Source organism: Pseudorasbora parva, chromosome 22 (assembly GCF_024679245.1).
Source record: "Pseudorasbora parva isolate DD20220531a chromosome 22, ASM2467924v1, whole genome shotgun sequence".
Classification (NCBI taxonomy): Eukaryota; Metazoa; Chordata; class Actinopteri; order Cypriniformes; family Gobionidae; genus Pseudorasbora; species Pseudorasbora parva.
Window position 1 is genome coordinate 3,564,282 of NC_090193.1, and position 12,046 is coordinate 3,576,327.

Genomic DNA, 12,046 nt, shown 5'->3' on the forward strand with positions numbered 1-12,046 from the left:
TTACAAAGGTAAAATAATGAATCAATTGGGTCAGGTTTAAAAATGATTGGTCCAGATAAGCTTAATAATTTAAATTCAAATTCTGTTGAAAGTGTAGCAATGACACTAACCAATAATAAATCAATTTATTGCAAATTGCATGAAAAAAGAATATTTTCAAAGAGTGGGCCTAAAAATCTAATAAAATGAATTCAAAAAGCATTTAAAGATTAGCCCATGTAGAAAGTTTAGCTAAAGTACAAATTCATCCACCTTCACCTTTGGTAAATTTGGTAGCAGTGTCTTGTTAAAATCCTGTATTTGATTTACCCAGCTTATTATAATTAAAAATTATGTATCAATTCTATATATGCACGATATGTGGACAGCTTGTCAGATTACTATCTTTTTTTATCTACCTCTTTCTTCTTTAAGTTTTGTTTTCCTCTTTTGTTATCTGCTATCTCACCTCCTCCATTACTGTACTTTTCCTCCTTTCTCACTCAATATGAAATCCATTGTGGCACACGCCGCGTTTACTGCCTCCTCTAAACCTTTAACCAAGAAACACGAGGCGGAGTGATGGCCCTCGGCTCCTTTACCTTTAATAATCAGACACACAGAAGACACGGAGAGACCCCCAGGACCACAATAGATGTCGATTTCATTTTTAAACCTCGAGCATCAGTCTTTTCCCAGATCAGCAGGTTTATGCCAAACACATTCTTTTCACCATTCTAGATATCTGCTGGTTAACCTTTCCAGCGCTGACTAATGTAAAATACTGTCAAGTTTGAGATTTAATCGTACACACAGAATTACAGTTTGAAGTTCAAGCACAAAATGCTAGCAAGGAAATAAACTAGGTTTATCTGCAGCATGTCCTTAATGTTTTGCTTGCTATATCACAGTAGCCTTATATCTTGCAAATCAATTATGCATGAAGGCAGAAGCACATAAAAACAAAGGAATGAAATATACGACAGGACCCGTCTAACGTAAGTTACTATGGAAACAGCCCTTGAGGTGGTCAGATAAACGAGCTCGTCAAACGCTAGCTTGTAAAACAATGTATAATGTATGGATCTAGTCTTAGTCTGCGCAGCACATTATCGATCTCGGTTCAAAGAACCCTAATTATGGCAGTGATTTAATTAGTCTAGTCCTCTTTCTCTGTATTTTTGTTCTCTATTCATCATAATGAACCTCCTAACCAAAAGCATGTTTCGTGGGATGCCAGTTAGTCTAAAACAAGATGCATTCATCACATTAAGTTTGTTTAAAGGGGACTTAGAAAATGTGTGATGGTTTGTCTGGATCAGACTCTATTCCTCTGGGATCATCAGAGTCTCTGAAGCTCTTCCTCATTGATTTGGACCTTCAGCCGTTGGTTCCCATTGAAGTCCATTATGAGGAGAAAAATCCTGGAATGTTTTCCTCAAAAAACTTCATTTCTTTTCCACTGAAGAAAGAAAGACATTTCATGAAAGACAGGAAATTATCAAGACATTTTCTTAATCCTTTAAAGGGATAGTTCACTCAAAAAGGAAATTCCTGTCATCATTGACTCTCCCTCAAGTTGTTCCAAACCTGTATGAATTTCTTTCTTCTGCTGAACACAAAGGAGGATATTTGGAAGAATGTTTGTATGTAAGCAGATCTTGGACCCCATTGACTACCATAGTGGTTTTTTCCCCCCTACTATGGTTGTCAATAAGGCACTAGATCTGCTTATATACAAACTTTCTTCAAAATATCTTCCCTTGTGTTCAGCAGAAGAAAGAAATTCATACAGGTTTGGAACAACTTGAGGGAGAGTAAATGATCATTTTTGGGTGAACTACCCCTTTAAAGTCCTCCTAACCATACCCGTTAAACACATTATTCCCAATAAGTACCTGTTTAGGCACTTTATTTCCAATATTTTCTCATTTTAATTTCATTCAAACATCTCTCCAAGCTGATATGCGATTGGAAAATGGAGAAGAATGACTTCGGAAAAAGGTGGAATCGAACTTGGGTGGTTCGAGTCAAAATGTAACGCCGCCCGCCTTTCTCACCACGCCATGCTCCTGTTATCAGACAGGTTTTCTTTTGTCCGGCTCAATCAGACATTGAAGGTGAGTTAGTGTAAATAGCCTCTGCCAACCAGGCGAGTTATTTGCTCTTGGTGTACTTTGACACTCCGCTTTGGGACTAATGGCACAGAATAAGACGCGGACATCTGGATGAAGCACAATCTGGATCTATGAAACACACACTCACGGTGAAGGTGGAGATTACATATAGAGGGACATTTTTATGCTCCCTTTAGTTCAGAAGGAAATCATGACAATACAGACTATGATGAGAAATTTCTTTATAAAATCATAACATTTGGAAAATATACAGAACACTTATTTCAAAGAAGAAGAAGAATCATTTAAAGTCATCAATACCACTTGTATCTTTGTCTTAAGGATTTTCATTTGGATGTACAGTAAGATTCTTGTGACAGTTTCCATGAGAGTTGTGCAAGGCGACTGGAACGTTTTTGCAAGGCACATAACCGAGAGAAATGCACAAAAAACTATTAAACACAAAATTAGAATGAGGAGAATATAAACAATGCTATCATATTTAAAAAGTGTTAAGAAACAGGGATTGTTTTACAAGAAATAACACATCCATGCTGCTTTTGTAACACCATAATTAGATCACAAAGAACCAAAAAACAATAATTTTGTAAAATTCAAAATGCACATTAAAACTTGTTTGTGTATTCTCCTTAGCAGTTCGAAGCCTTAAATGACCCACCATGTTTCCTATGATCCAAAACCCAAAAGAGACAAAGTCAAAAGTATAATTACAAATTTAGCAACAAATATTGCAAACAAACAAACAGTTAATATACACATATTCCAAGCCACCACAAAAGTCATTCTTCATCAAGAAAAAAATTGACCTCTACTGCAATAAATGAACAAATACAAGCATAAAAGGTAAACACTGTTTAAAAAAGAAACAGAAATAAAAGTCTCAGATGTAAAATACAATATCTCGTGTATAATTTACAAAACAGACATTGAGTCTGAAAAAACAATTCAAACCCTCTGACATTTCTCAAGAACAATAATATCCTGTGGCTTTTTTGAGTTACACTTCGCCATGGACTGCTACATTTATACATCTGTCAAAATTGAAGGGTTAATGCTCTTCTAGGGCCTTATTTTCAGAGATATGGCTGTGTTCCCTTGCTAATTACAACATATGTGGACGAGTGTACATGCCTAAACCTAAACTGCAAATTTAGCTTTGGTCTGGAAATGGAAGTATAGACACCAGAAGAGATCAAATCAGCCAATGAGTACCACTGTTTACTGCTGCAGGTCATTTTTACCCTGTCACGTATCCGGATCAGTGCATTTACATGAAGCTGCTAGACTCTATGATCACTGCAGGTTTATCCAGCACACTATGTGGTAATCATGCATTCATTTTGGTCTGTTTAAATGATCTAATTTTGATGTTGAACCACATTTGAAAAGTGGCTGATCATTACATTGTTGGTACATAAAGAAATAATCTTCCTAATAGAGACACACAAGGTCAAAAACCCAATTCATAGCATGCACCGCTGATTACAGATACAACGAAAATGTAACAAAGACAAGGATAAATAAGCAATAAATAAAAAAAACAGAAACAAACATGTATAGCCTATAGTGTGTATGTTTATATTTGAAAATATTTTAAGAAAAAAAGTTGAAAAGACGTCCTTTTGATGTATCAAATGAAATCGTTTGCAGCGACACAAAGGTAGAAAGATGATTTCTTTCATAAATGCACACAGCGTACAACCCTAAACCGCATGGCTCTGTCCCCAGTACCTTACTGAATGTGCAGCAGTCAGCTTATGATTTGATTTGGTAACACTGTTCTGTCACGTAAGGAGGTATAACGTTGTTATCAGCGGCGCACACACACCTCCACAGGGACGGAGGATGAACAAGGACACGATGGAACTAATTTTGTTTGCTTTTCCGTTATTCTCCTTCACTTTTAATGAAGTAATTTCACTTTTTCATCAGTAACACCCTACTCTGTGATCTCTCTCACCATCAAATATGTACGTTTGATTGTTGGACATGTACCATGGTATTCTGTAAAGATTCTTGAATTACAATGTAAATATCATGATATATAAATACCATGGTAACACCATAGTAGTTTTTTTTTTTTTTTTTGTCTAGTCTCATATAAAATGTTATTTTACAATATTTTGTCATTAACATTAAGGACTGTATTATATATGGTAATGCTATGATACTGAATGATTACCATAGTCTTATGGAACCGTCTAAAGAATGCTGGGTTAAAACAACTCGAGTTGGGTTGAAAATGTACAAACCCAGAAATCAGTTGTTTGAATGGGTCTGTTCACTTGTAGGTTCAAACAACCCAATTCCAATTTTCATTTTCAACCCAACTTGAGTTGTTTTAACCCAGCATTTTTAGAGTGAAGCCTATTGGTGATCCAATACATTTCAAAGAATGCCACATTCTAAAAAATGCTGGGTTGTTTTAACCCAATGTTGGGTCAAATATGGACTAACCCAGCAATTGGGTTGTTTTAATCATGTGGTTGGGTTAAATATTTGCTTAAGACAACCCAATCGCTGGGTTAAAACAACCCAAAACAAACTGCTGAGTTAGTCCATATTTGACCCAACATTGGGTTGTTTTTTACTCAGAATTTTTGAGAGTGCATGGTTTTACCATAGTATGCTGATGTTTTTAAAATGGTTTATTAGTTTTAACAAAAAGGGGAAAAAAAGTTTTTGTATTTTTTTCTTTGGTAGGGTATTATTAATTCATTATTTTTTATATATAAGTTTGAGAAAAGCTATTATTTCTTCCCCCGCCAGCATTTATTTTTATTCTGTTTTAAGTTGCCAGCCACTGCAAGCATTTTTGATCATTTTCACACAAATGTAATGGCTGCCCGAATATTCTGTTGTATGAATATCTGAGCATGCAACAGGCCTATAACATCCATTCTTTTTTATCTACATTTGAACGTGGGTAAATTTGCAGCATTTTGAAGGAAAAAATTAGAATTGCGTTTTTGTCAAAGACTACAAAGTTCATTAGCAATGCTTTTATCACTTGTTTCTGGTCCTTTTTTCCCTGTGTTTTGATCAAGAGATTCTCTACTCTTTCAGAAGATGCGTAACCACGCCCCCTACTGTATAACAGTAAAAAAACGGAAAGCCGGAGTTTAAGAGTTAAGAGTTTAAGAGTTAAAGAACCGAGTAAAACACTTTATTGAATCCTCTTGGATCTGCTGGAGCTGTGTAGGGAACCTTCGCCTAATTCATTTTTAGCTACAAGGGAAAGTTTTTGACACAGTTATGGGATTGAAAGGAATCGCTTGTGCATTCCACATATGCTCGGCTCATATTTGACACATTACTATAGAGATCTTAGTGTATTGTTGCATTTAATACCTAATCACGTGACTCTTCTGGATCCCAGAGTAAAATATTACATTTCAGCTTTTAATGTTACTTGTTGCGTAATGATACAGTATAGCTGAAGATCAAATGTACGTGAAGAGTGTGTGCATTCTCTGATCTAGAGACTGTACCGCCTTTGGTCCTTGATTTGTCCTGAGTGAAAGGTGTGATTTATAATAGTGTAATGAATGTGCTGTTATGTAATGTAATTTTCATTTCAAAATATCAATTTCAAAATGTAGTTTTATAATCTTCTAATGCCCAAAACCTTAAAATTTGTATAAATGTCAAATTTGGATGTAGAGTATGGCTGTAGGACAGTGAATTGATACTAACATGTTAGAGCATTTAGTAAAAAACATGTTCTCAAAAACGTGTAAAAACACATCGAAAGAAGCATAGAGTTGTTGAAAAGTTTGCATATACAAAATAACTGAGACAATGCAACATCAAGAGTAAAAAGTTATGCAGTAAATGTATGTAGAAAAAAAGTTTTTTAGACCTATGAATTGATCATTTATGCGATGGTTTGTTGTTTTTATCTTTTCTCATTGATCAGTTCTGGTTATGCATTCATACGCAATCATGAGCAATGCTTCCCTTAAAGAACAAAGATTTGGGATGCATTCTCAAATATTTGGCATCTCCAAACGTAGTACAAAATATGCATATACCAAGTAACTTCCAGATATGGCACAATGGCTTGTCTTTCTCTGGCCTTGCACTCGTTTTAATCTCTCTCTCTCTATTCAGTTAGAGTAACACTGTCTGAAGTAAAAGTGTTGTCAGGTTTTCTCAGTTTTTAGGTTGTTATTGTTACTGCTTTTAGATAGTTGAGAGAAACTTGATGTGCAAAGTTGTGCATGTTTACTTGTGTCATATAAAGTCATCATGGGGAACGATGTAATTTGTTTGACTGGATGATGGAAAATCTGTTTGTATCAACTGATCAGGTGTCTAAAACACAAAGAGGGAGCAGTTGTCTGTATGTATCAGACCCGCATACATACAGTCCTCAAGCGGTCACTGCGCTCGCCCTGTCGAACTCTTTCTAGCTCCGCCCATGTCCACTTGCAGGAGTCCCCATTCCTCGTCTTCACTATCCCCTGCTCTGTCCCGTCCCTCCTCTGCGCACTCATCCTCCTCGTCTTCTTCATCCTCCAGGGCGGACTCCTCGTCCCGCTCGCGTTTGATGGCCTGGATGGCTGGCGGCGGCAGTGGGGCGGCAGCTGCATTGTCTTTAGAGTCCGAGTTCTCCTCGAAGGCCTCTGGGTTCTCCAACATCTCTCGGATCAGAGGAGGCATCGGGCCTGGGATCTCCATCTTCAGAGTGATGGCTCGCTCCGCTCCTGAGGAACCACACAAGCATGATCAACCATCAAGGTTTTAATCTCTTCATTTAGGTCCAAATGTTACATATTTATCATGAGCTTATCTTAGACTTTGCAGCAAGTAGTCAGGTAGTACAACTAGTGGACCCTTTGCACATTTCTGAGCTCCTCATAAGCAGAAGTTATCATAGTTGGGTAAACTTCTATACTTCTGAGAGCTGTCTGTCCCTCATGTCCCTACAGCTACGCAACTACCCCTTTCAAGCCACATAAAGGTATAAAGACATCATAAAAGTAATTCATGTGACTCCAGTGAATAAACCCTTAATTTTATCAAGCGATGTGAGCACTTTGTGCAAAAAAAAAAAAAAAAAAAAAAATATATATATATATATATATATATATATATATATATATATATATATATATATATATATATATATGTGTGTATATAGGCTATATATATATATATATATATATATATATATATATATATATATATATATATATATATATATATATATATATATATATATATATATATAGCCTATATACACACACTCACCTAAAGGATTATTAGGAGCACCATACTAATACTGTGTTGTCTATTGGGTTGAGATCTGGTGACTGTGGCGGCCATTTTAGTACAGTCAACTCATTTTCATGTTCAAGAAACCAATTTGAAATGATTCAAGCTTTGTGACATGGTGCATTATCCTGATGGAAGTAGCCATCAGAGGATGGGTACATGGTGGTCATAAAGGGATGGACATGGTCAGAAACAATGCTCAGGTAGGCCGTGGCATTTAAACGATGCCCAACTGGCACTAAGGGGCCTAAAGTGTGCCAAGAAAACATCCCCCACACCATTACACCACCACCACCAGCCTGCACAGTGGTAACAAGGCATGATGGATCCATGTTCTCATCCTGTTTACACCAAATTCTGACTCTACCATCTGAATGTCTCAACACATCAGGCACCATTTTCCAGTCTTCAGCTGTCCATTTTTGGGGAGCTTGTGCAAATTGTAGCCTCTTTTTTCTATTTGTATTGGAGATGAGTGGTTCCCGGTGGGGTCTTCTGCTGTTGTAGCCCATCCGCCTCAAGGTTGTGCGTGTTGTGGCTTCACAAATGCTTTGCTGCATACCTCGGTTGTAACGAGCGGTTATTTCAGTCAAAGTTGCTCTTCTATTATCTTGAATCATTCGGCCCATTCTCCTCTGACCTCGAGCATCAACAAGGCATTTTCTCCCACAGTACTGCCGCATACTGGATGTTCTTCCCTTTTCACACCATTCTTTGTAAACCCTAGAAATGGTTGTGTGTGAAAATCCCAGTAACTGAGCAGATTTTGAAATATTCAGACCGGCCCGTCTGGCACCAACAACCATGCTACGCTCAAAATTGCTTAAATCACCTTTCTTCCCCATTCTGACATTCAGGAGTTCAGGAAATTGTCTTGACCAGGACCACACCCCTAAATTCATTGAAGCAACTGCCATGTGATTGGTTGATTAGATAACTGCATTAATGAGAAATTGAACAGGTGTTCCTAATAATCCTTTATTGACCACTTTATTTGCAAAGTATTTAAACAATTTAATGATGTCTTAACTACCTTTTTGTGGTTTGAAAGGGATAGTTACATAGGCTGTCAATGGAGGGACAGAAATCTCTCAGACTTCTTCAAAAAGATCTTCACTTGTTTTCCGAAGATGAACGAGAGTATTATGGTTTCGAATGACATTAGGGAGAGAAATTAATGACATAATTTTCATTTTTGTATGAAATATCCCTTTAATAACTCTTGAAACGCAACAGTGAAATAACAGCATGTGCTGGCACTGTCAAGCACACTTTAAACATATCACAATGCAATGCTCCATGATGTTATCACAGACTTGAGCATGGCCTACCTTTAGTGCTGATGCCTCGGAGGTCAGTAACCTTCATCAACATCCGTGGGAACATGTGAGGTTTGTTGGGACGCCGGCGGCGAGCGTAGATCTTTAACGCCTCTAGCAGAGGCTCCTGTAGCTGATCCACTCGATGAGGCTCCTCCAGGTCCATACGGTCTATTCGTTCAACCGGTCAGAGAAAGGCAGGACATGACAACAACAGAAGGAATAAACCAACCATGGAGTCAAAATGTTTATTAAAGAAACTAAGCAGTAACTACAGGAGGTGCAAAGAGTAATATAGCACTCAAGAGCTAAAGAATCTCACTCACCCACTCACTCACTCACTCACTCACTCACTCACACACTCACTCACTCACTCACTCACCCACTCACTCACCCACTCACTCACTCACTCACACACTCACTCACTCACTCACTCACCCACTCACTCACTCACTCACTCACTCACTCACTCACTCACTCACTCACTCACTCACACACTCACTCACTCACTCACTCACTCACTCACTCACACACTCACTCACTCACTCACTCACTCACCCACTCACTCACCCACTCACTCACCCACTCACTCACTCACACACTCACTCACACACTCACTCACTCACACACTCACTCACTCACTCACTCACTCACTCACTCACTCACTCACTCACTCACTCACTCACTCACTCACTCACTCACACACTCACTCACACACTCACTCACTCACACACTCACTCACTCACTCACTCACTCACTCACTCACTCACTCACTCACTCACTCACTCACCCACTCACTCACTCACTCACACACTCACCCACTCACTCACTCACTCACTCACTCACTCACTCACTCACTCACTCACACACTCACTCACTCACTCACTCACTCACTCACTCACTCACTCACTCACTCACACACTCACTCACTCACACACTCACTCACTCACTCACTCACTCACTCACTCACTCACTCACTCACTCACACACTCACTCACTCACTCACTCACTCACTCACTCACTCACTCACTCACTCACTCACTCACTCACTCACTCACTCACTCACTCACTCACACACTCAATTCAATTCAATTCAATTGTGCTTTATTGGCATGACATACATGGGTACATATTGCCAAAGCATTTCACAAAGCAAAACAGAAACATACATCAAACATATTCACATTTATATTTATATATACACATAATAAGCAATATATATATTATTAATCAGGATGTGTTCACTCAGTACATCTCAATTTGTGGCATTTATAGATATGCTGTGCTATATAAGTGGAAGCAGGTCCTTCACCGAGTAAGACCTTCAGTTTTTCGTGATGGTGTAGTGACTGGAAGTCAGGGACAATGTGTTGTATTTGCCCATCCAGTGAGTCTCTTAGGGCGGTGTATTTATCACAGTGGAGGAGGAAGTGTGCCTCTGTCTCCACTGCTCCTGATCTACACTCTCTACAGATACGCTCTTCTGTGGGCAGCCATGTCTTCTTATGCCGCCCTCTTTCTATGGCCAGCGTGTGGTCACTCAGCCTGTACTTCGTTAATAACGCTCTGTGTGTTGTGTTTCTGACTGAGATGAGATAGTTAGCCAGACTGTACTCTCTGTTTAGTCCCAGATAACATTGGAGACGGCTTTGCTCTTTGGTTTGATGTTTCCAATGCTGCATATACGCCTCTCTCTCGTTTTTCATTATTTCTTTGATTTCTGCAGATTTTACAGGAGCAGTGGTATATGCTTTGTTCATCAGTTCTGACACCATTACACAGAGATTACTTTTCTGGGTTTGTAGGGCTTTAAACTGAAGATCATCTTTAGAGCTTGAGTGAGTGAGTGAGTGAGTGAGTGAGTGAGTGAGTGGGTGAGTGTGTGAGTGAGTGAGTGAGTGGGTGAGTGAGTGAGTGAGTGAGTGAGTGAGTGTAGGTGGATCCAGAACTTCAAGGCTCTTTTTTTAATGGTTAGATTAAGGGGCAGTCGGCCCAGCTCCGCCCTGCATGCGTTGTTCGGTGTGTTTCTGTGGACGTGGAGGATGTTTCGACAGAACTCTACATGTAGGCCTTCTACAGGGTGTTTGTCCCAGACCTTATGGCTGAAGGTACTCGCTGGGCCCCAGACCTCACTACAGTGCAATGGGCAGGATGACGCTATCAAATATCTTTGTCCAGATTCTAATGGGGATGTCTATTTTAAATAATTTCATTCGTATAGCGTGCAGGGCTCTGCGGGCTTTTGCAATTAATGTTTTAATTGCTAATTTAAAGTTTCCAGTGGGTGTTAGAACCAGACCAAGATAATTATAATGTAAAGTGTGTTGAATTGTGCTGTTGTTTACAGTAAATATATGTTTATGTTCCAGATTTCTGGGTTTCTTCTGAAAAATCATGATCTTAGTTTTATGGGAGTTGACTTCTAAGGACCAGTCCTGGCAGTATTTAGTTAAGATGTCAAGGTTTTTCTGGAGGCCTTCTGGTGTTTTAGACAGAATTAGTAAGTCGTCTGCATACAGTAAATATTTGACTTCTGTGTCAAACAGTTGAAGTCCTGGACTCTCTGATTGGTCCAATAGATCTGCCAATTCATTAATATAAATGTTAAATAGAGTTGGGCTGAGGCAGCAGCCCTGTCTGACCCCTCGCTGTTGGGAAAAATATTCTGTTCTTTGATGACCAATTTTTACTGCACATTTATTTTTGTTATACATGTTTTTTTATCAAGTCATATGTTTTTCCCCCAATACCACTTTGAATGATTTTATAAAACAATCCTTTATGCCAAATGGAATCAAAAGCCTTCCTGAAATCGACGAAGCAAGCAAATATTTTTCCTTCCTTCTTTTGGTGTACATGTTGGTTTAGTAATGTGTGTAGTGTGTGAATATGATCAGTGGTTCGATGTTTGGGGAGAAAGCCAATTTGAGATTTGCTGATGACATTGTGCTGCTTTAAGAAGGCTGAAATCCGGGAGTTGATTATAGAACAGAATACTTTTCCCAAATTGCTGGTTACACAGATTCCTCTGTAGTTATTAGGATCAGTTTTGTCTCCACTTTTAAAGATGGGAGAGATGAGCCCTGTATTCCAGACCTCTGGAAAACACCCTGAACTCAGAATCAGGTTGAAAACTTTAAGCAGAGCGTTCTGAAGTTCAGGAGAGCTGTATTTAAGCATCTCATTTTTTATGTTGTCAGGGCCACAGGATTTATTCAATTTGAGGGATTTCAGTTTTCCACTAAGTTCCTCTTGGGTTATTGGATAATCTAGGGGATTTTGGTTGTTTGACTCAAGAGCGTTTAATTTTTCAAGGATTTTTAATTGGTT

At 38.6% G+C, this 12,046-nt stretch overlaps 1 protein-coding gene across 2 annotated transcripts in view; it reads right to left on the minus strand.

The window, feature by feature from the left end:
- Window positions 1–4,542: 4,542 nt before the first annotated feature.
- Window positions 4,543–12,046, minus strand: part of rargb (retinoic acid receptor, gamma b) — an 85,027-nt gene continuing 77,523 nt past the window's right edge. For both annotated transcript variants that reach the window (XM_067431850.1, XM_067431851.1), the window contains 2 exons: window positions 8,729–8,887; window positions 4,543–6,826 (listed from right to left, as the gene is read on the minus strand). In XM_067431850.1, coding sequence (XP_067287951.1) covers window positions 6,501–6,826; window positions 8,729–8,887 — 485 coding nt within the window. In that variant the 3' untranslated portion in view covers window positions 4,543–6,500. The remainder of the gene's footprint in view (window positions 6,827–8,728; window positions 8,888–12,046) is intronic.